This window comes from Hoplias malabaricus, chromosome 2 (assembly GCF_029633855.1).
Source record: "Hoplias malabaricus isolate fHopMal1 chromosome 2, fHopMal1.hap1, whole genome shotgun sequence".
Classification (NCBI taxonomy): domain Eukaryota; kingdom Metazoa; phylum Chordata; class Actinopteri; order Characiformes; family Erythrinidae; genus Hoplias; species Hoplias malabaricus.
The window spans coordinates 68,529,190-68,554,727 of record NC_089801.1 but is presented as its reverse complement, the minus strand read 5'-3'; the positions used below and the strand labels follow the sequence as shown (position 1 = coordinate 68,554,727).

At 36.7% G+C, this 25,538-nt stretch overlaps 1 protein-coding gene across 3 annotated transcripts; it reads left to right on the top strand.

Annotated features, from left to right (window-relative positions):
- Positions 1–1,105: 1,105 nt before the first annotated feature.
- mcoln1a (mucolipin TRP cation channel 1a) lies at positions 1,106–25,538 on the top strand. 3 transcript variants are annotated; one of them, XM_066661194.1, is made up of 16 exons: positions 8,679–8,773; positions 9,507–9,619; positions 10,861–11,102; positions 11,447–11,611; positions 14,907–15,063; positions 15,805–15,886; positions 15,993–16,089; positions 16,853–16,952; positions 17,319–17,425; positions 17,676–17,825; positions 18,340–18,441; positions 18,845–18,967; positions 19,731–19,847; positions 21,784–21,873; positions 22,066–22,196; positions 23,209–25,538. In XM_066661194.1, exons 2-16 carry the CDS (start codon positions 9,550–9,552, stop codon positions 23,243–23,245), a joined length of 1,770 nt encoding a protein of 589 aa, XP_066517291.1. In that variant the 5' UTR covers positions 8,679–8,773; positions 9,507–9,549; the 3' UTR covers positions 23,246–25,538. The 3 variants fall into 3 exon arrangements, with proteins under 3 accessions (XP_066517292.1, XP_066517291.1, XP_066517293.1); XM_066661195.1 differs by lacking the exons at positions 8,679–8,773; positions 9,507–9,619 and adding an exon at positions 1,106–1,380; XM_066661196.1 differs by lacking the exon at positions 9,507–9,619 and having other exon boundaries at positions 8,685–8,773.

The window sequence follows — 25,538 nt, the reverse complement described above, 5'->3', positions numbered from 1 at the left end:
GATGTGTGAGCTCTTTTGGCTATTCACATACAACAAATACATATACATATATACATACACATATAACTACATTAACACAGACAGACACTTGAACAGAGCATTGTTTAATTTTGCCTTCCAGTGCTTACTTTGTATACACAGAGAATGTAGTGATTCAGCAAGTGCCCAGGAAGTGTGAAGGATCCGGAAACACATTGATGGTTGTGTTTTATAAACAGACCTGATGGATGGGGGATGTGTTTTTATATAATTACAGCCAATTAAATAAAACAGCTGGTAGGATATGCTGCCAATGGAAGTATATGCAGGATATATATACACATTCTAAATCCCAGTTTGAGGATAAATATAAGGCAATTTATTTTTATATTTTACTGACCATGTACCGTTTTGGAACACTCAAGCAAATAATAAAAGCTACGATTGTGTAACGCACTCAAGGAAAAGAGATTTATCATGGAAAAATACATGAACGCTGAGGTTAAGCACTGATCCCATCTATATCAATATTTGAACACAATCAACAGATCCCACTTGTTCATTAAGCTTTACAGTATAAATATACTAGTCATAATTTTTCTTTATTATTATATAGTTTAAAAAATAACCAGATTATTGAATTGTGAACCCAGTACTGCCATTATCCAAATCAAAGCTCGGGCTGTGAGTTTCCATGCTTAATCTCATGCTTAGTTTAATGAAAGTCTCAGCTTGGGCAGGAACAGAACTACAAAATACTGCCAAATACTGGGGCTATAAATGTAGGCTATTATTTGTACAAAGTTAGGAAGAGACTATTTAAAGTTAACTAAAGGAATTAATTCCCTATATTAAACCTGGCTTTAGACTAGTCAAGCCTCCTGTTAAGAGTTCCTCAGAAACACTGGCTTATTATGGTAAACAGGGCTAGGAGTTTTGTGTCGTTATAACGGACTCCCCATAGCGAGCAGTGCTGCGTTGTCATGGAAACTTGAAGGTGTAGCCATTACAAACGATAAATGTAAAGTATCTTCGACGACTCGGAATCAGTGTTATACGATACTTAAACACCGACAAGTAGCGCGTGGCTTCTTTTACCTCGAATGAAAGGCTGAAAGCAGCTCTTCCGAGAAGTGAAAGTCGGATAGTGTGGTCATGTGGAGGGTCACATGACCGCCATTAGGAAGCTGGTTGTTGTGCTGGAGTCGAACAAGCGGAGAGGCGGAAAGCCGAGCCTCTCGCTAACTTCTCATACTCGTTTAAACTTCTTGTTTAAAAAGCCTGTGTCCTGCTATTTTAATGCGTCCTAACTTAAACTCCCATTTTACGACGGATACTTCCCTCACGGTGTCGTCAACATGGCCGCGGTTGACAAAAATAATGTCATTCACGACTCCTCCGGTAAGTCACCAGCTCCGACTCGTCTCTCTTCAACAGCGTGACTTTAACCGTCTGTTTAACTCGAACAGAGTGTTGTAGACATGTAAACGGCATTTTATCCAAGACCAATGAAAACCACAGAGAGGCTTTTACTCTTAATTTTATAGCAGACAATGCAGCGATTATTTACAAACATTAGGAGCTGCCTGTTTCTAGTACAACATGTGTGTATTGTTGAAACCTATTGCGAGGAAGCCATCAACACTGTGTGTTTCTGTAAGACCCCACACAAACTGCCCAAAACTGCTTAAAGTTTACTGTTCAGTTTACAGAGCTTGGTATTTGAGGATAAAATATGTGGCAGATGTTCTGCATCATTCAGTCAAGACGTAGACTGTCAGGTTCTTTATAGGTTCATTATTTTAAACAGATTTTTTAAATTGTGTAAATGTACTTTCAGATGTACAGCAGTGATTTCTAAGTCCAGATTTGTTCCCTAACGTTTGCATCACATTTTTTTATTCAGACGGAGGTGTTTTTTTGTTTTTTTTTTTGTTTTCACACCACAACTGTTTTAAATAGGAAATCTAAATAAAATCCCCAGATTTGAAACTGGCTGTATACAATCACTGCAGCTTAAAACGTCTATAGAAATCAAATATAACATGTTATGATTGTGTTTGTTTAATGAATACTTATGCTTGAAGGGAACACCACAGTGACAGTAAATAAAATACCACCACAGTGACAGTTTTTCTTAGAGAGTAAACAGAGTGGATCATTGGGAAGTGCACAGTTACAGAAAATAAGAGTCAGAGTCATTCACAGTGATGGTAATAGGAACCAGACGTCTGCAGTATCTTACACACTGAAAGCCAATGTGGCAGATTCACTACTACTTTACTGTTGTCATCGTTGCATGTAAAAGCACAAAAGACAGGTGAGTGTTTTCTAGTCCTTTTACATAGTAAGGTTTATCATTTCTGTTTTACACACTGCAAGCTGTCGCCACCACTGTAAGAAAAAGAAATAGAGGGTTTCTCGCCAATGTAACTCTTCAAATTCACATAACCTACCAAATGAGTGATTATATTGCAACACAGTTATGTCAGACTCATACTGAAATAGGAAGGTATTCCTTTCAAAGAAAAAATATGTATTGGACAAATCTGACTGATTTCACACAGTAGTTAGAAAATACAGCTCTTTGACAGTGCAATGAATGTATGTTTGGGGTGTATTGTGGTAAGACTAGTAGTATCCTACTAGTGCTTAGCATAAATTTTGGTCTCAACAGTGTATATCAAGAGTCAAGTCAAGAGAGTTTTATTGTCAATTCTGCATATGTACAGGACATACAAAGGATTGAAATTACGTTACTCTTCTCTCCAAGATGCAGTAACATTTAGCAAAAAATAGACTAAATTCAGCTAAGCTAAGTATATAAATATATGAAAGTGAACAAACAGAAGACAAGTGCAGGACATGCGATACCAGCAGCTCACTGATAGACATACACCAGTCAATGGGACACTGACTGAAGACAATAACCTGATTTGGAGGTAGGATAATGGATGTACAAGGCAGTTGTACATATTTAAGCTTCTGACACTTTTCAGGGAATAAGCAAACAGCCTATTTCAGTTACCTTAGTTACCTGATTAAACCTCAGTTTATAGAGACAGTCACTTGTTACCTTAGATGTCTGAGAAATGCAGAAAAACAGTTTTGCTCCCAGACATCTTGACACAACAGTTTTTTTTACCATAGTAAGCACAGTTATAAGCAGATAAAAACAAATGACTCATTTGTGTATGCCTTTCATTGCAAAGTCATCTAATGGAATAGTCCAGCCACACCATCCCAGCCACTGGTCACTTAAACCCTAATCACGGGTTTTTGGCTTGTGGTCTAAATACAGATAAATATAACCTGCTCGAGACATGGAAATTATCTGTCAGTTCAGTTCCAGTTTCTGCAGTTTAGCCTTCTAAGCTACCTGACCTTCCTTGAATAACGGGTCTGTTGTTTTCTTGGTTAAAATCTGAAGTTCTCACTGACTATTGCTTGATATAAGAATTGTCGTTAGTGGACATACAGTGACATATTTGTCACATAATGTGAATTTAGACACAAGTCTAATGATGTTCATTGTATACATTTTTTTAAATGAATCTGCTGATAATGATATCTTTGTGACTCTCCAACTCTCATTATGTTGTATAGTGATCCCTCATTTTTTGCCCGGGATGTGTTCCAAGATCACCCGCGAAAAACGAATTTCCACGAAGTAGAGGACAGATATTTTTCATGTATTTAATGAGTATTTGGACTTTTAAAACCCTCCCTGTTACTGTTAACAACCCAACCAACCCAACATTCTATATTGTTTTTAGCTGGAACTTCATGTGATATCCTACCAGTTTCTTTAATAGAGTCATTTCTAAGCTGTGATTTAGCGTCAGTAAATTTCACTCGGATGTGGACATGAACAATACATGTGCAGTATAATGCATGTCATCTGCTACCAAGAGGATGCACAGGGTCTACTACATTATTCAAATTAATAACATATAAAATAATAAATGAACTAAAAAGAAGAGGAAAAGAATTTAAATACGAAATCATAAAGATTTGTGCACTCTTCTTTGCTGACAATGGGCTAATAATAGCAAAAATGGCTATTCATCTTTCACGGTTTTCCTAGATTTTCCCGTGATATATCTGTGATATAGCGGCCATAAGCCGCTTTGAAAAAGTAGCTACTTCGCTACTTGAAATAGCGAATCCAAGAAAGATAAACCGCAAAGTAGCGAGGGATTACTGTACACATAAAATGTATCTGAGTTTTTTTTTATTTTATAAAATACAATTAATGGACAAATGCCACAGTAAACAAAAGTTCTGAAAATTGTAGGAAAACTGTTTTTAAACCACACAATGTGATTGGTTGAGCAGTCTTATATAGTGCCCCTGTCTGCTGATATAGTCATTCCAACAAAAGCTCTATGTATCAGCCTCGCAGTTGACTTTTTTGTTGTTAATGATCCATGCTGTTGTACTGATGATATCAAAGACGTACTCAGAAAAGCATAGACATGTAATTATCACAATAGCGATAGTGTCATTATGCCCACCCACCAGTAGCATAATGTTTCACTTCTCACACTGACTTGACCTCATTTATGTTTCTGTTCATAAGGGTCTGTTCTAAACCAATAAGGGTCTGTTCACCATGTTCATAGTGGACAGTTTAGACTACAGGTCATGCAAAAGGACTTATTTGCTGTATTTAGGCCTGGATTATGGATATTAATCCAATTGCTTAAAGAGATTTTCAAAAGTAAAACATGTGTTTGAAAGGTAGAATTCCAGGACAAAATCTGTTTCTGGAGCTGGATCCAGATTTTAGTTAGGTTTAGTTAGAAATGAGCACTCATTCTAGATTAGCCTTAGATCCTGTCCTGCTCCATGGCCTGTTTTTTTATTGCATAACAGTTTCATTCTTAATTCTTATGACCGGGTCAGCCCTCCATAGTTTAGAGTGTGATTTATTTATAGGCAGATTATTTGTTTCTGCATCACAGTAAAATAAACCACATTGAACAGGGAGAGTGAGTACACCATGCATTGTCTGCAAATGTAAAATATGTAAGAAATGTTTAAGCAAGATTAAATTTCACAGAACATTCTATTCTTTTCTGTGTAGGGCAGACTGAAAACTTTATGAAAAACAATCTGAAATGGTTAATTTAAAAGCTTTTGCTTAAGGTGTGTTCTAAGTGATAGCACTACTATTTGTCTCTTATTTACATGCATTAATGAAACATGTTTGGGTTTATTACTTCTCCTTGTGGCACTTCATGTAATGTCTTTCCGGGTGCTGAAGATGTGTTGATGACTAGTGAGATAAGTTTTGTTTTTATCCAGAAATATAACATTGCAATAAATCCAGCAGTTGTAGGTGGATATCCATTTATCGTAGGTTATATAAAATGTTACAGTTGGCGAAATGTAGTCAGACAGGAAGCATTCTCCTGGCATTTGTCAAACCCATACTCTCCATAAGATTGCTAGATCAAAAGTGTGATTTGTCACTTCACAGAATGTAACCACTGCACCAGAGTCTGTCCAAGGGTACATTTTAAGTACCTTTAATTAGAGAATTAGTTAATCAATTCTGTTGATTTCTTACACCCCAGTTCATCTCCAGGACTTATATTATTTTGTTTTATACAGTTGTGTAATAAAGGATTACAAATATTCACCTCTCCTTCTGCAGAAGAGAATGTAATATACCTTTAAGGAACACAACTGGACTTTAAACCACTGTACCACTGTTGTACATTTACATTGTTTGTTAGTGACAATAATATACCTGTACCGTACTTTTTTTTTTTTTTTTTTTTTTTTAAGTGTGCAGGTGTCCAGTGCTTGGGCTTATGTTAAGAGAAGGTTTGGAACAGTAGTTAGTTAGTCAGAAAAATGTTTGTGACTTTTATGCACTATTCGCCTCAGCACCCTGCAGAGTGGTTCCTAAACACTTCAACTTATTGCAATGGTGGCATCAGATTACGGTAACACACTTGAATTCCAATGACCAACAGTTCCACAAATTGTCAATTGCATTACAAAGTGCTTGATTTTTATATACTTGTGACAATGAGACTGAATGTAAGAACTGAATTAGGTGGTGTTCCAGTACTTTTATTCATATAGTGTATTACTTTTAAAACACATTTGGACTGGACATTTGCCTACTCTTTTGCTATTTTCATGATAACTGGAAAGTTGTACTCTTCCAGCTTGGAACATCCTACTTCCTTCTGCAAAGCAATCAATGCAACCTCAGCAGTTTAGGCTTGGAAAAAAAACAATGGAACTTATGGAAATCTATGCTTGTTTGTGGTTATATTTTGTTTCAAAAACCTAGAATTTGTGAAAGATGTAAAGTTGGATCAAGATGGCACTACAGGTGGTGTCACTCTCACAGTTTCAGGGTCTTTGGTTCTATGTTCAAACCCCACCTTGGGTCACTATCTGTGAGACGTTTGGTGCGTTCTCCCTGTGTCTGTGGGGGTTTCCTCCAAGTGCCCTGGTTTTCACCCACGGTCCAAAAACTTATGTTTGGAGGGTGGTTTGTTTGTGAATTTGTCCACAGACATGAGGGTTGAGTTTGTGATGCCCCTAGATGGATATTCCAGGGTGTGTTCCTTGCATTTAATTATCCCAGACAGACTCTGGACCCATAGTGACCATAAACAGAGGAAGCTGTTATAAAAATATTAATTAATGAAAATATCTGCTTAAAGGGCACCTAGTTATTATTGCACTGCTTGAGCTATCATTTTACTAATGTCACATAATTCAAGCTTGTAGAAGCCAACCCTTACCAACCCTATATAAGTGTTTAATTAATTTAAGAATTTAATTTTTACCTGGAATTTAAAAACAAATTCCCCAGCCAGTTGTTTTTGTTTTGATTTAACATCTGTCTTTTTGAGTTTTGTTCTCCTGTCCAACTAAGGTTTTAACTGGAAAGTGGTGCAACACTAGTGTTAAAACAAAGCTTTTGGTCAAGGGATAAGTACATTTATATTTTTTTCGGATATGTTTTTTTGATATGCTAGATTGTGTCTTGTAACAATAAACATACCATGGTGCATGTATGTGTTTTTGCATTGGTATATGATATACCATATTGTTTCAGTGACATGACCATGGCGTGTGCTGTTTGTTTGGACAGCGTTACTGTGGGTGGCCCAGTGTGAAGAGACTGGTCTGGATGGCACCTTGGATAAGACAAATTGTTACACTTGTGCATCTCTTGACAGCTGGAGTGTGTGTGGAAGTGTCCGAAGACCTGCCACAATGCTCACAAAGCAGGACGGATGGGATTTTTTCACTTATTTAACCCCTGTTGACTGACACTATCTGTATGTTTTAGACATGGTGGCTCAGCTGTAGCCTAAATACACCCGTATTCTTTACAATTTTCTTACAGATCAATATCATTCATTCAGCGTTCGTCCATTTTTTTCATCTAAGAATTTTGCCCTTTTGACACCACATATTTTAAGGTAAAATACCAATGAGTATACGCAAGTTAACATACGCTAGTCACCAATGGACCTGGCTTAATTTTCTTTCTATTAAAATTTTTGAATTGACAATCATTTCTTTCTTGCTGCTGTATCATAGACATCAAGAAAGCCAAAAATTAGAATCACCCACATAAACAGACATTTACTAAAATTAGACAGTGCAGATACATGTAAAGACATCTGTCTGTTTTGTTTAATGATAAGATTATACTTAATAAGAAAATTAATAGAAAAGAAATAAAATATTTTAGACCTATTGCTTCACACCTTAGGAAGTCTAGGGCAGGATTTCAAAAGTTTTGTAATATCATCAGAGTGCTTCAGTACAGTTTTAAAAAAATGCATTTCATGAAATACCGAAATGTATGATACAAAATCTAGCCTCTCTGAGTTCCATTTTGTTTCCATTTTATGAACGTAATTGCTTTTGGATTTCTGTAAATACACCTAGTCTACACAACACCTCTCTAAAACTGCTATATAAAAATATCAATCTTAATGACATGCATCGGAATGGTTTCTGCTTCTGTTCAAGGACTCTCTATTCCCGTTTTATGATTTGTACTTATTTCATATCTCTGTTTTTTTATCAAAATGTATTTTGGTGCAGAACAGTGTTTGTTTGTATGTTTTTGTGTGTGTATCACAGTCACAGGGAACTGCTTCATCGTACCATTAAAAATGCTTTACAGGCACATTCCCCTTGGTTGGCCATTCCGCCGACCTTTAATCTTGTTTATTTTGCTGACGAATTAGTTTTATGTTCTTTTCCTCTTCTTTTCTTTTTCACTTCCATTATTCTTGTTGACCAAAGTAGCTGCTGTCGCCATGGACAGTGATTTATTTCGCCTTTAATGAGCCATGCTGAATGTTCTTCCTCTATCTCTCCATCCAGTGCATGCGGGTGTTTGCCGCTCACTTTTGTGATTTATTGTAATTTTTTTTCCCCCCTCTTCAAAATTGAATTCTGAACTTCTTTTAAATGGCATTTTTCACCTGACAATACCATTGTAAATGGCTTCATTTACTGCTTCAGTTACTTCTCCAACCTTTAAGTTTATGTGGGCGTTTCCACATATTGTAGTGAATCGTTGTGACGTAATTTATAACGAATTCCTGCGGTTTTTTTTTTCTCTCGTCTAGAACACCCTTGTATGCCAGAGAGAGTTCTGTACCAATACGTTTACCAGTACGTAGACGTTTTCATATGATACAAGACAGTGCGCTTGGCAAACAGTACAGTTCATATATTAAGAGAGGTTTAAGGATCATGCCTATTTGAAATTCCTTTGGAGTAGCTGTAAATAACTGTAAGTAATGATTTTCTTAATATAGTAGGCAAAAATTAATGCACAGATAACGCTTACTGTCATTGTGATCAGTAATGACTTGTGTCATGGATAGTGCCTGTTCTTCACGAACACTGGACATGTGCTGATATGTAAATTACTAGACCAGGTATTTATAATGTGAATACATTTTTTTAATGGATGTTTAATGTCTGCTTAGTTACTGGTAAGTATTTAATAGCTGTTTTACTGTTGCTTTTTGAAAGTTTGCTAGTTTGAAAATTGCATGAAGATCATGATAAAGCTTTCAGATATGCTGATAGTATTATGGCAGATGCTGTTCTTCAGAGCAACAGTTTAATCATGTAACAGAGCTTGGCAAATGCAGTTTTATGAGTCTTGGCCAAGGAAATTTTATTGGTGTATCTTGATGTTCTTTCCCAAGCTGAATCAATCTTTAGTCTGTCCCACTATGCTACATTAATCCATGTTCCTATTTAGCAAATACTATTTAGTAAATATTTAGTAAATACTACAGAACTACTTTAGTTTTTAACTTTCTTGTAAGTCAGTATTCATTAAACAATGTTTCTGAGAAAGTTTATTACAATAGTATATATTGCAGTACACAGCAATATGTAATGATCCCTCTAACCTATCACGCTGTTGTGGATTATGTTAGTCAAGCAAATTGATAAAAATAGACTAAGCTTGTTTTGTCAAGTATGACTGGTGGCTTTCCACTATGATATAGGAACATTATCATCTACGTTTATAAGACAACCAGCAATGTTCTGATGGTTTTGATTCTGGATCTGGAGAAAGGTCAACTGCATGGCCTTGAGCAATGGGCAGCAGCTTTGACAGGTATGTGAAACTTTCTGCGTCACCTGGATGACTCAGGGACAGAATGTAACGTCTTTTCTAGAACAGCTGCTGAATGTTACAGTGTGACTGGGATGAAAATCTCTACCCTCTGGATTGTATTTGATTACCATTTTTAGGAAAACTCTTCATAAACATTATATATTTTTTCTTGTACTAATATATTATTAATATAAGACCAAATAATGTGATATATATATATATATAATGTATTACTAATATTTTAGTACAAAGAAATATTTTTTGTGTGTTGTAGTAGAAAGATTCTTATATTTGGACGATTAAAGCTAACGTTAAAGCTAACAAAATAATTCAAAGTAAACTTTTGACACTTTTAACTCAAGCTGATTAGGAACTTTTTATATGGAGGATGCCTAAAAAACTTTAATAAAGCAGCTAGTAGTGGATGGGTAAATGAATAAATCAAACGACAGCCTTGAATGTTTTTTTAAACGAAAGATTTAACTAAGTAATTTGGGGGAAAAACGGGAAAGATAAATTCTTTCTTTCTTTCTTTCAAGGGGAAAGGAAAGGGTATGTAGTTTGACATGTATTTTTTTCCTCCCCATAACACTGTACAATACAAGTATGTTCCCATCCCTTTTGATGCTTTGTTTTTGTTATGTTACTTGCTCTTGATCTTGGCACATGGATTTCACTTTAGACAGATAATGGGCTCATCCATTCAGCCGTTCTCCAATGCTGTCAGAACAAATGGGCTGCACATGCACTAAAGTGGGTTAAGTGAGGCAGGATGATGTGAATTCATTCCTGCTTCACGCCTCTGACAGTTTGTCTTCCTTTAAAGCCATTTTTTTCTCTCTGCATGTCTAGGGCTCTTGGACCTAAAACAGATTTTAAAGGAATACTTACACCCAGAAATAATATGATTTAATATAATAGCCATTTATGAATACTGGTGGGGTCCTTTTTAGAATAAGACTTTTATGACAACACTAACTGGTTTCTCCTAGCTTTTTAAAGTATTAGTATCAATAAATGCATTTTTGATTATTAGAATACTCAACAGGTTCACTACAAGATCTCTGCCATGTTGTAAGTTAAAGATGACACATTCTACATCCGATATGCTAGTCTCAAGATTACAACATCACTCTGATTCTTATCACGTTTTTTAAGCTCATGACTTGTCTTTCTTGTATTTCTAATTTGCACACTCTTGACTGTTTTTTTTTTTTTTTTTTTGTTTTTTTTCCTTCCAGAAAAGGATAAGTTGCTATCCCCAGTGACTCGCTATGGTTCCCAAGACTGCAACAATGACCATAGCAACTCCAGGTGGTGTACAACAACAGGAGCCTGGATAACTATGGACCAGGAAGAGGAGGCCTTGCGCAGGAAGCTGAAATACTTTTTTATGAGCCCCTGTGACAAGTTCCATGCCAAAGGCCGGAAGCCATTTAAACTGGCCCTGCAAATCATAAAGATTTTAATAGTCACAGTACAGGTACGGAACTGTTTTTGTCTTTCAATTTGAATACAGTACTTAAAATGTTATGTGAAACAATATGCAGAAAATTAAACCATATCACCAATATGTTTCTCTTATCTCAGTTTTTCATTGGCTGTTTTATTTGACAACTTGATGTTGACAAGATAATAACCATCTAAATGGTTAAATAAACTGATTTTTACAGAATAATTTCATTTCATAATTTCAAAATCACATATAGCATATATACTAAGTCTTCTTACATAGTACACGTGGTATTACTGGTCAAACTGAAATGTAGGGTATAAGTTTGAGAAAGGCAGCATTAACTCAGTATTTTCTGTCATCTCTCTCTCCAGCTGGTGATGTTTGGTTTAAGTAACCAAATGGTAGTGACATTTAAAGAAGAAAACACAGCCTCTTTTAAGCATCTTTTCCTCAAAGGCTATGATGGTGAAAGTGACGCACTGGCAGTTTACACTCAAAGTGATGTCTACGACAGCATGTACTACGCAATAGAGCAGGTATTAACAGTTCTATATTATGCAGTGTTGTATAGTCCACCTGTTTCTCTGCATACTTTCTTATCCCTATTTCACCCTGCTCCTCATTGGTGAGGACCACCACAGAGCAAGTATGATTTGGGTGGTAGATCATTGACACTGACATTGTGTTGATGTGTTTGTGTGAGTGGATCAGACACAACAGTGCTGCTGGAGTTTTAAACACTCTGTTCATTCACTGTCAAGACGCACCTACCGTGTTGGTCTACCTTGTAGATGTAAAGTCAGAAACAGTAACTTATCTGTGGCTGTAGTGGTGTGCGATATGACCGTATCGGATCGTGAAGGATAAGAATTTTTCCACGATACACCATCACAGGGAGATGGTTGAATAGTGTTAATACACGTTCAGTCCACTGCAGTTCTTAAAAGTTTTTTACAAACTGTGTACATATTAAACATCAATCGAAAGGGCAGACTCTCGGGACACCAGTAATGTAAGTCAGTACTCTAAAATGTATGACTTCTGAATTAACACCAAAACAATTTATTTCATACATGAGATCAACAGTTCAAAATGAAGAATAAAGTGCAACAAATAAAAAAATTATTTAATTATGTTCCCCGTGGATCTCCGCTATGGCCGTGTAGCTTGGGCTCTCAGCTTTAACGCCATGTCAATCAACTGTGTAGACCAATCAGGGGTGAAGCTCAACCAAGGAGGTGGGGAAGCAACCAGGCTTCGGCACCCAAAAGACGTACATTGCGAGACACGATGCAGACAGTTTCATATGGCAACAGCAATCAAAATAAACAACAATCAAAACAATAAATAAGTTTTCTAAGCTTAGATCCCTTTCACTGTCTGTCCTTTCCTTACTGGGACCATTAAAACAAAATAAGGGGCGTGAGGGAGAGGCGGGCCTCACTCTACAGCCAATCAGGGAACGCTCCCTCATTCCAACATGTCTGGCCTTAAAGGGGAAGAGTACTGGGTTGGAAACAAGTCTAAATTTCAATAAATCTAGGTGAGGGTAAAAAGCCATTTGGAGAGGTGCATAGGATTAGATTCAATTCAGTTGAATTCATTGAATTAAATTCATTGAATCATTTTCCTTATGGAGAAGTTTGAGTCTTTGAATATTCCAAAGCAAGATTTCTAAGAAGATTCCGAATTAAATTTAGAAAGGTGCCTAAAATGTTCTGTTGTTTTGATCAAATTTTGACCACTAAAGATTTAGTGATAAGTCTTTACTACAGTAATATTACTTCATAAAATTGCCTCTAGTTTATTCACTGCCTCAAGATTTGGATATGTAATATCAGGTGGAAGATTGAAAAATACCTGAAGTGTTAAGAGGTTAAAAACCAGCATGAAAAAGAATCTTGATAAAATTGAGATTGTGATACTGCAAAAAAAAAAAAGAAAAAAAAATCCCTTAATGTATTTTTGCCATATCACCCACCGCTAAGTCGCTGCACAGTTTGTGATAATAATCCTCTACTAGAATCCTCTAGTTCTTCATCACTGGACACAGGACACTGCCCACAGGACACTGTTGGCTGCATATTTTTGGTTGGTGCACTATTCTCAGTCCAGCAGTGACAATGGAGACTTGAGAGGTAGCTCCTGAACAGGGAGGAACATTATACTGTGTGGTAAAGTGATGATTAACATTACAGAAGGCTTTTTAAAATGTATTATGGATTTATTACTAGTTTAGTGTGTTTAGGGACTTTTTGGCGGATAAGATGTGCAATTGATATTGCTGTGTATGATTTTAATTGCTGCTTAAAAATAGTAAGTGTACTTTTGATCCATGAGAAGCAATATATAACAAAAACACTGTTAGTGCCTTACCGTGAGGCATATAAAAGTCAAGTGTTCATGTGATATGTAAATGTAGACAATTGTTGCTCATTTGTCTGTTTAAATGATCAATACTTGTGGGCATGCTGGTCTCTGCTCTTTTACACCTGCTACTTTCTGTTGACACTGCATATTGGGTCTGCTAATAGAAAGTAGCAGGTGTTCGTTGTTTGTTCAGTTACAAGCAAAAATTGGGAACTCCCGGCCAAATAGCTTATGGTGTTGATGCAAACTTTTTTGTTTTTTTTATTTTTCACCATTGAAAGAATGAAAAATAACCCAAGAATGATGCAATGCTAAAAGCGTTCTGCAAACAAGAACTTTTATTTATTTATTTTAAATTATAACCAAATAAATAAATAAATAGATAAATAAAAGTTCTTGTTTGCAGAACGCTTTTAGCACTGCATCATTCTTGGGTTGTTTTTCATTCTACCAGTGGTGTCTTTTCAAGTAAGGAGATTGAGAGTGCCATTCTTAGAACCTAAGCTTATGTTTCATGAAGTAGTTTATGATGATGTTTGAGACATGTTTTGAAGTCTGCTTCTTTTCAGATTCTGTTTGGTGACTGACTGTTCAACATTTTCATCCATAGTTTCCTTGTTTTGTCAACGAAACATATCCCTAGCACCCCACACCTGAAATACCACCTAAAAGTCTCAAAAACAGACTTCCATAGAAGTGTATAGCTTTGGACACATCCAGAACATGTGCAGAAGAGAAGCTTGGCCAGTCTGCATCAATCACAAATGGGGGATCCATATCGTTTATGTTCACAGAGTACGAGCGGTTATTTTTAAAAGTGAATTTCATCACCACACAGCACTTGTTTTCCAAAAGGTCTCTGGCTTATCTAGATGTTTTGCATACTTAAGATGTTGCTTTGTGTGTTGAGGTCACAGGTGAGTTTTCCATCTGATGACTCTTCAGTGCATATCATGTGCGTGCAAGCAGTGCTGCGGAATACAACAGCACACAATATCTGTGTGGTTTTCTGTAGGTAAAACTGTTGCAGATCTATTGCATTGTTGCTGTTAACTATTAAAAAGGCAGTACTGTGTGTCACTGTTCCATCAGGGTGTGTGTTGGAAACATGAGCAGAATAATGTCTGTGAAAGGTGTATAGAAAGTAATGTATTGTACTGGCTTCTGCTTGTATCTTTTAATATAATCTTCTGGTCTCTACTTACTTCACATTAGGGTTGTTTACAGCTTTAGATTAGAGACTCAAACATAAATACACTATTATTTATGTATTAGAAATTCGTTTTCAAAATTCCAGAAGGTCTCCACCTGTTCATTTAGGCTCAAGAGACAATGCGTATACTGCATGATTGATACCTTTTAGAATTTCCTAAACTGTTTTGTTTTGGTTTTGCTGGCTGATTTGAAATTTCAAACTCTCGTACTCTTCTCAGTTTCTCTTTACTTCTGTGTTTTCATAAGTACCTGGCCTTGTCAGAGACCACGGTGGGCCGCTATGCATATGTGTATGGAGTTGGAGTGAATGGCAGCGCTCTGTCTCTCTGCCAGCAGTATTATAAAAAGGGCAGGATAGACCCTGCCAACGACACATTCAACATAGACCCCCACATTATCACAGGTAATCCCAAGCTCCAAACTCCTTTTTTTCACGTTTTTAAGTTTTATTAATGTACATTTTTCTTAGTAGTGCATATATTTGTGCATATATATGTTTTACAGATGATTTACAGACCGAATGACATTCCTTATTAACATTTGAAACAACATTTTCCAGTTTTCACTCAGCTTATTTGTATGTTTTTCGAAATTAGGTCTGGTCTTCTAATGTATTATGCTGTTATTGAAAATTTCAATTAAAATCCATCTTGCTCTGACCTTAATCTGTTTTGGAGAAAACTGTCCTTCGGAATTGTATGGTTTGGTTATGTTTTAGGTCACTGAAGTAAATTGTATGTAGTTTAAATTCCACTGCTGTGTATATATTAACTTCAGGCAACTTTGCGTGTTTAGGATTCTGTTAGAAATATTTCTGAATCATACCAAACTTTCTAAATCTAATTAAATGGATTTCTTCTAAGATTTGAGATTTAATAATAAACAGATTACTTTGTATTTAAATTATTATATGTTGATTTAAATATTTACATAGTTTCATACTCATTGAAAGCACAGCTATAAATATGGTAGGCGTGAATTAGTCCGTAACAGGAATTTCCTAACTTCCACTTCCTCTTGTGCAGTGAATTGTTGTGTATTAGTTCTAAAGACACCAGCTGTGTGATTATGGAGAGATCTGAATGTTGTCATCTGCCCCCTACCCCCTCACTTTCTCTCTCTCTCTCTCTCTCTTTCTTTCTAGACTGTGTAGGGGTCAGCCCACTCATCACACCTCCAGAAGGTCTAGGAAATAACTACAAAAATTTTACTCTTAAATTTCATAAGTAAGTTTTTGTCTGATTCATAAGACAGCCCATAATGAGGAAGGATATTGAGAGTGTGGTTTGTGCCTTTTGTCATGGTTTTTTCATTGTATTTTTTTTTTTACAGACTCATCAATGTGACAATACAGTTTCAGCTAAAGGCTATAAATCTTCAAACCATCATAAACAATGAGATACCCGATTGCTACACTTTCCTAATTACGGTGATTTGTGTTCACCCCCACACTGAACAACTAAAATTCTTTTTAATAAGCATCTTTCTTTTCCCCCATTTAGTTTGTTGTAAAGGTTACGTTTAACATTAACTCATTAAATTGCATGAAGTGAGTTCTTTCACTGCAAAAAAATGTATTGTTAATTGGCATACTGTACTGTTACTTAGAAAAATTGTTATGGACAGAATTCAGGATACTATTTTTAGCCCCAAAATGGTTTAATTTTTATAGACAGTTCTAATTTTTGAACCGTATGCTTCCAGTATTAATACTTGTTATTACACTAGCTGTGCTCCAACACAAAACAAAAGTAGCAATGATGGGTTGGCAAAGATACCTTAGCTGATTTGACTATATACATTAAAATACTGTATTTTTGTACACACTCTCAATTTAACGTATAATTCTGTAATATGAAATATATGAAAACTCATGCTATAAATGCTAACCCGAGCACACCAATCAGTCAACCAGAAAACACTAACATTTTGTTAGTGTGTTTTACAGATAAGTCATTAAGAGTGTTTTAGAACGTTTTCCCCATCTGCACTGTTCTGAATTATTATTCATGTTTCTGTAAAGGTTTCTCTCATTCAGACTCTTCTATACTTCTCTGCTCCATACACATGTAAAATGTCCTCTCTGTATTGTTCGGTAAAGTAACCATCCCTTCACATTGGGCTAGAATGCTGTTTGTCATTCATGCTCTGGTGATGTGAGACGTATGTTGTTTTTGTATTTTTCTGAGCAGATTGTGCTAGATAACAAGGCTCACAGTGGCAAGGTAAAGATCAGTCTGGATAATGAAGTCTCTATCAAGGAATGCAGAGATCCCAGTGTGTCCGGCCATGGTGAGACTGCGATTTCAGTTCATTTCAGATAGATGTAGTCCATCTATATTTCCATGAAAATTATGAAAGCATTTAAGACATGTTTCCCAGACAAAATTAAGATTGAACTGAACGAATTTTCAAATTTCAAGTGAATTATCGTCACATCAGTTTATTCCATGACTGGACTAAATTAATGTGTGGGAAACCAGCTGAAAATGAATAAACAAAGTGTATTGTGTGTCTTGTGTTAATTTTAGATTTCATTTCCTTACTTTTTTTAAATTTAATTGTTAATCATATGATTTTTCCATTGTGCCTCTAATCCCTAAAAAATCATGTGTAAAAGACTTTCCTCTGATCCTGGTATAATCTCTCTGTTTCTAGCGGAGAACTATGCTCGAGTAGGATTTGATGTATTTGTAGCTGTGGTGTGTGTGCTGTCTCTGGTGCTGTGTAGCCGCTCCATTATCAGAGGAATCCTCCTTCAGTTTGTAAGAGAAATATATATATTCTTCAACAAGAGACAACTATTAATTAATTGTTGGAACACCACAACATTGTGAAAAGTAATGTTTAAGGTTTACATACTTTTTGTGTAATGTACAAATATGTGTACCAAATAAAACCACGTATAAACAGCCTATGAAAAAGTATTTCATACTGACGGCATTAATGATAAAAATAACCTACTGTCATATTGACCGTCCATAAAGTCACTTCTCTTTATGCACGTTACTGCAGGAGTTTGTGCAGTTCTTTAAGGACACGCTGAATCGTACAGTGGCGTGGGGAGACCGAATGGAGTTCATTAATGGCTGGTACATCCTCCTCATCATCAGTGACCTGTTCACCATCACTGGCTCCTTCATCAAGATTGGCATTGAGGCAAAGGTGTGTCACACAAAACCGCTCTGAGTATTAAGGTCATCAAATAAGGAAAGTAGGAAACAAGGCAAGCCTGCTAATAGGTCTTTTTGGGCAGAAAGGATGTTATGTAATGTAATTTGTAAAGAATTGGACAATTCATAGTGGATTAGCCGCACAATGCTTGTCATTAATTTTCATGTTAGCTTTAATATTTGGAAGGTTGAATCAGTCTGTTCTTGTGGTAGCTCTCTAATTCAGTCAGTTACTTAATAAACTAAAGGTCGTTTTTACTATTTTTATTATTATTATTATATAGAAGGGGACTATTTTTTTTGCTGTCGGACTTTTTAAATAACAGTACCTCCCAAGGTGTGTGAGAGTTTACAAACCTAAATTAAAAACAGTCACTAATGTCAACTGACCATGGCAGCAGTTGGTTATATATTTCATAGGCTACTTTAAAAAACCAAACATTTCATGCCCAAAAGTGGACAAGCCTTTTTCTCATGCTGCTTTTCTCCTTTGTCTCTCACTCCAGGATATTGCATCTTATGACCTGTGTGGGATTCTTTTGGGAAGCTCAACACTGTTGGTTTGGGTGGGAGTCATTCGCTACCTCAGCTTCTTTCAGAAATATAATGTAAGCTATGCAACACAACACACAACACCTTTTCCTCTCCAGTGTCACTTATTTAATATGATTTGTATGATGATCACTTATTTTGTATATATACACTCTACAATGATTCAAAATAAAAACTAAGAGGTTTTTCAGATTGCCTGAGTGATTAATTGGGCCATAGTAGATCAAATTATTAATATAAAAAAAGGATATTATTGGTGAAATTATTTTCTGAACTTATCATACGCTATATTGACGAGGTGTTAACTTACCCATCCAAGTAATTGCATTTAGGTGTTTCACTCACTTCCATGGCCACAGGTATATAACCCCAAGCACCTGGGCCAGTTAATGTTTTGACATTTTAAACTCAGTTTTAAAGTGTTTTTTGACTGAGTTGAACTCTCTTCTCATCTTGCAGATCCTGATTGTGACATTGAGGGCAGCGTTCCCTAATGTAATTCGTTTCTGCTGCTGTGTGGCAGTCATCTACCTCGGCTACTGCTTCTGTGGGTGGATAGTTTTGGGGCCATACCATGTCAAGGTAAAAAAAAAAGGGGTGGGTGGGGGGGGGGCTTCATTTAACTGAAAGGCGGGTGGTTGTGGCCAAACACAAATTTAAATTTGATATTTGATAACACATATTTTGTGCTCCCAGTACAACTGACATGTTACGTTGAATATTTGGATCTCTTTGATATGTTTCCAGACACCACCAAGACTTTTATCATTATTAGTAACTTTTTTAAATTGCTGATATGTTTGGAAAACTATAGTGATTAGGGTACATGTATTTTAACACTGCACAAAAAATGTAACCCTGCGACTTTTAATACCATTCAAGCTGGGCATAATGTCCTTCGGAAGATATGCCTGCCAGTAATACTGCTGGACCTGGATTTGTTATGTAATGCTAATTCTAAGAGATTTGACTGGATAAATTAGTGGTGTAAATCCCCCAAATCACCAGATTAATAATATAATTGTCTGTAATTCAACACCTAATTGCAACAACCTTTTTACCAAAATCTACAATACAATAGACTTAGAAAAGAAATGTGTCAGCTGTTTATGCTTGTATGAGTGTTGCCAGTTTTATGTGATTAATCAACACTAGGTCAAGTCAAACTACTCTTACAGAAATAACTCCTTTCAGACTGTTGCACAGACTGGCTTTCTCACACAGGGACACAAACATCTATATGGCAGTGTTCCCATTGACAAGATTTCCTAAAAAAATTTAGGTTTTAAATATTTTAATTCACATTTAAATGAAATGTTTGAAGTTTTTGTTTTCTCCCTATCAGTTTCGCTCTTTGTCCATGGTGTCAGAGTGCTTGTTCTCTCTTATAAACGGAGATGACATGTTCGTTACCTTCAGCGGCATGCAGGAGAGCAGCACACTGGTTTGGGTCTTCAGCCAGGTAATTTGATATCCTTATCTACCTATGTATTTTTCTTTCTTTCTCTCTCTCTCTTTCTCTCTCTCTCTCTCTGTGCTCATGGGTTTCACATTTGTAATTAACTAACACAATTTTAAAAAGGTAGAGCTTTGGTGGCTTAGTGGTTAGCACGTTCGCCTCCCAGCGCTGGGATCTTGGGTTCAAGTCCCATCTGGGTGGAGTTTCCATGTTCTCCCCGTGTCTGCGTGGGTTTCCTCCGGGGGCTCCGGTTTCCTCCCACAGTCCAAAAACATGGAGGGTAGGTGAATTGGCTTCTGTCTAAAAAAAAAAAAAACAGATGTTAGCCTAAATTAAATTTGGATCAAAAAAGCATTTCAATATAATAGTTATTCTGTGTGTGGAAACATAAATGATAAAGTAAGATTAAGGTTATTTTAAATTATTGCGTATATATGAAATTTAAATATCACTTAGCAGGTAGTGTCGCAGTCACACAGTTCCAGGGACCTGGAGGTTGTGGGTTCAAGTCCCACTCCGGGGCTGACTGTCTGTGAGGAGTTTGGTGTGTTCTCCCCGTGTCCACATGGGTTTCCTCCTGGTGCTCTGTTTTCCTCCCATGGTGCAAAAACGCACATTGGTAGGTGAATTGGCGAAGTGTCCATTGCTGTGACTGAATGTGTGTCACCCTGTGAAGGACTGGCGCCCCCTCCAGGGTGTGTTCCTGCCTTGCGCCCAATGATTCCGGGTGGGCTCCGGACCCAACGCGACCCAGAACTGGATAAGTGGTTACAGACAATGAATTAATGAAATTTATATGGTTTGTTTAGTACCCCTGGTTTCATTAAACAGCATGTCTACAATTTCAATTTCAATTTGTTCAGCAATGTGCCTGCCCAAAGAATGTTGAAGTGGATCTGTGTCCCTCTGTAAAACAACAGGATTATAAATGAGGATGTAAGCTTAGGTCTGTATTTAGTCTTTGAATTGCAAGAGAGTCCTATACAACATGGTCTGACAGTTTCAGTACAGAAGAGAGAATAGCTGGGGTCTGTTGGACATGGTTCACATGTATACATGAGATGTAACCATATGAACCATTTCTTACTGTGAAATTTGACAGACTGCATAAGGGGAAGTAATAATAATAATAATAATAATAATAATTTTTATTTAATAAGCGCCTTTCATGACACCCAAGGACACTGTACAGAGAAACTAAAACACACAGCAATAGCAATAAAAAGTCCAATAGCAGCTGAAACAAGTGGGTTTTAAGTCTAAAGTTAGACATGCACGCAAGTCAAGCAGGAAAGGGGGGGGGGGCATTAAGCAAGTACTGATCAAGTGAACAAGTGAATGAGAATATATTTAGAGGAGACTAGAAAAATAAGATGGAGCAAGTCCGTTAAGAGATTTAAAAACCAACACCAACTGTTTTTACACTATGCAATACTGTACTGGAAGCCAGTGTAGCTGTCTCAAAATAGACTGATATGCACCCAGGATCTAGTATGGGTCAGCATCCTAGCAGCTGAGTTCTGCACATACTGCAACATACTCAGTACCCGAGTAGGGAGACCATACAACAAGGCATTACAGTAATCAATCCTAGACGTTACAAAGGCATGAGTGATAGTTTCAGCTGCACAGAGAGTGAGATTTATTTATGCTTAGGCTCAGGAGGAGGTTAGTTAGTAAGTTATATTCTTTTAGTGATTCAGCACATTCAGTTAGTTCATTTAGAATGTACTTATCCTGGGAGATATTAGCTAGAAAAACGTATACAAGAGCTTTAAACATAAAATGTAACTACACTCTGAAGTGTGATAGGCTGCTCAATAGGAAGAAATCTTTATTTACAAAATACAATAGTGAGACAAAACCTGTGCAGCTAGTGGCACTTCAGTAAAAACAGGACTTGCTGATTCTTATGTTTGAAACTTGTTTTTTTCTTTAGGTGTATCTGTATACGTTTATCTCTTTGTTCATCTACATGGTGCTCTCGCTCTTCATTGCTCTCATCACTGGTGCTTATGAGACTATTAAGGTAAGAACCTGATGAGAAAGAATAAAGAGGCTATTACAATACATTGGCATTAAATACGTTTGTATGAAAATGAAAGGAATAGACGTTGAGGGAGTAGAATGTTCAGTTGCATTATTAATTCCATGCTGTGTTCATGCTAATATTTGCATGTCACTATTTGTTTCTTCTTTGTTTGTGCTCTTTGTTAAATAGCATCAAACACATGAGCCCATGCACATCACGGATTTGCATGCATTCATTGCCGAGTGCAAGGACACGCCCAACTCTGGAAAGTTCAGAGGCCTGGAGACCTCTCCGTGCTCTTTCTTCTGCTGCTGTGACAGGTCTGACCACTTACAGGCAAAAGCATGATATGCATAAGGATAATTTAAGTTGATAGGACAAACATTTATCAAAACATTTATCTCTGTGTTTGTGGATTTGTAGTTTACTTCATAAATTGAACACTGCAGCTGTCCTTCTCATGTAAAGTTGCTATTTGAGGAGAGAATTTTTTTTACTGGACATCAACGATATATATGGGGGGTCCTGACCATTTGAAAAAGAGTGAAATGGGGATATGCAGGGAAACCGTTTGACTACAGTCTGTAATTATAGAATTACAAAGTGCTCCAGTATGGTCAGTGGATCTGATAAAATGTACAATGTGTTTAGATACATGGTATGTGTTCCTAATTCAGTGATTGTACAGGGTGGGCCATTTATATGGATACACATTAATAAAATGGGAAAGGTTGGTGATATTAACTTCCTGTTTGTGGCACATTTAGTATATGGGAAGGGGGGAAACTTTTCAAGATGGGTGGTGACCATGGTGGCCATTTTGAAGTCGGCCATTTTGGATCCAACTTTTGTTTTTTCAATGGGAAGAGGGTCATGTGACACGTCAAACTTATTGGGAATTTCACAAGAAAAACAATGGTGTGCTTGGTTTTAACATAACATTATTCTTTCATGAGTTATTTACAAGTTTCTGAGCACTTATAAAATGTGTTCAAAGTGCTGCCCATTGTGTTGGATTGTCATTGCAACCCTCTTCTCCCACTCTTAACACACTGATAGCAACACTGCAGGAGAAATGCTAGCACAGGCTTCCAGTATCTGTAGTTTCAGGTGCTGCACATCTCGTATCTTTACAGCAGTGAATATATATTGTATAATAGAGATGCAGGGTTTTGTTCCAGCAGTAATTATCTGTTGTTATTCAGCCTACACTTGCCTAGGTATTCATCACTTCAGGTCCTGGATTCCATCTATACAGCATGATAGGCCGTGTAATTACCGCTGCAAAAGATTTGTTAAGTTTTTAATTTATGTTTCTAACCACTTTTACAGGACCACCACCTATGAAGATGTGTTATTGGTGAACTAGTCCCACAACTACAGTCTGCCCTCTGTTGGGGACAGTTACAAACTGCATCAGCACTCACCGTTAGCAATGGATCTGTTCAAGGTGTTGACAGGGTTGCATCCAACCAGCGTTTCCTTCAGATGAACACACAGCTGCCACACCCTCTCTTCACATGCCCCAGGAGCAGAGGAAGGAACACATTTCCCTCTTGAATGTGACAGAGGAATAGAAAAGTGGACTCCATGAGGCTACACAGAATCTTTCTCTGATTTACAGAGAGCTCTTCCCTAGTTTTAACGACAGAGAGATGGCTAAAAACATGAAATCAGGTAGGGAAAAAAAGAAAAGAATGCTGGGAGAAAGAACGCTTGTAGCAGTCCAGTACTCCCCCTCCCATATCTCTCTCTGTACATACCAATCTCTGTGTTGAAGCTGTTTTTAAGACATTTAGGTGGTGTCATTCTGTAGCTGTCGCCAGTTTTAGTTGTGACATTATTTTAGTGATCAGTGTTCATTGTTTGTCCTAGTGGATGAACTAGCATCATTTTATTGTAATATTTTAAATGTATGTGTCACGACTGCCACAGAAATTTGAGCAAAATAGAACTGCTTCTTGTCTACCCCATGATGACATGGCACTTCTTCTGTCCACTGTTACGGCCACACTGTTTCAAGGTAGAATGCTGCAGCCATTGTTAACCTCTTTTACAGTGTGTTTGTACCTTGAGTTAAATATCTATTGCAGAGAAATTGTGACCCATCTACATTGGTGCCACAAAAGGCTTGTTCTGCTACTGACTGGGCTTTACTAGGGACCATCATGTGAAAGATTAGTGCTGCTACAGTGGTCCAATAGAGAATCTTGTTCTTGCACATTTTGGGGCAATACATTTAAATGGTAGAGGCCATATTGAGGTCAGATGGCATTGGTTCAGAATGTTCTATAGTCATTACCTCCAAAACTCCGAAGCAAAGACCTCTTCAGTTATGATGCGCCTTGATGTAAACAAGCTCACTAGGGCACTGTGCTCCAATTCTGTATGAACCAGAACAATAGAACTCCTTAATTAAACGTGATGGCAGTTGACCTAAATCAGGAGCAGCTATGAATGGTAAACACATTTGCCTTTTTTTGGAATTTTGAGCGGTTTCCTCAGCCTCGTGGACCACTGCAATAGATTGACTTGACAGAGCTCAGAAATAATGCATTTAAGTGCCAATATAATTGTACTTCCTTCTTCAGGTGAGCTGAACACGAAAAAGTGATTGTATGGACTCAAACCAACTTAAATAGTTGTTCAAATAAAACACAATCGTTTTCTTTCACTAATGTCCAAATTAATCACTGTACAGAATTTTAATTTATTATTGTCTGTTTTGTAATGATTTTGTTTATGTACTGAATTTAAAACGCACAATTTGTAGACCTTATTTCATGATGATTTTTCCTGTTTTTTAGAGCTTACAATTATCCTTTAATGCAAACCTAGGACCAGTTTTTTTTTTTTTTTTTTTTTTTTTTTTTTTTTTTGTATTCCAATGTTTTTTGTAAGAAGGAGGAAAACTGGTCCCAGGGTATTGATCAAGGCTACAATGAAAGCTGACCATTTATTTCAAGTAATGGTCACATCATAAGTAAAGGAATGGTTCACAGAAATATAAGGCTATCCCATCTCCCCTTATCACAAACGTAGTCAGGACAACATTGCTTTTAAGTTTTGCACTAAAGCGACTACACCCCTGTAGTAATTATATTAACCTCATAATCCAAATGTAAGACTAGGAAAGCAGTTTTTGGACATCAAACATGCCTTATTTTGGATAAAGGTGACTTTTATTCTCTTTTGTGAACTGTTTTTAATCTGCATGGCCAGGTCAAATGCAATAGATGTACTTGAAGCTTCTAAAGACTTGTTGACAGACTATTTATGGTGTATATAACGTTTACTTTGTAAATTCTGTTGTATTCCCTGTAACAGTGTACAATATTTCACCACTTCTGTAAGTCCAATGTGTTCCATTTGTTCAGCATAATTTCTGACTGTGGCATACTCCTGTCTTTAGCATTTAGTGAATAGGCCACTTTGTGCCAAATCCAACATAGAGGATTTTTAAACACAGATTCTGGACACACTTAAAGCAGACATTTTTTTGTAACCGGGTATTTTTCCACAGTGCTGCATCTGTGTGTCTTGCTAATAAGCGTTTACCCATGTTTATATATGTTTAATACAGATTTTCTAAAGTCTTGTGGTGTAGACTCATTTCATCATTTTGATCTTGTCTCAGACATAATGATATAATCAGCTCATTT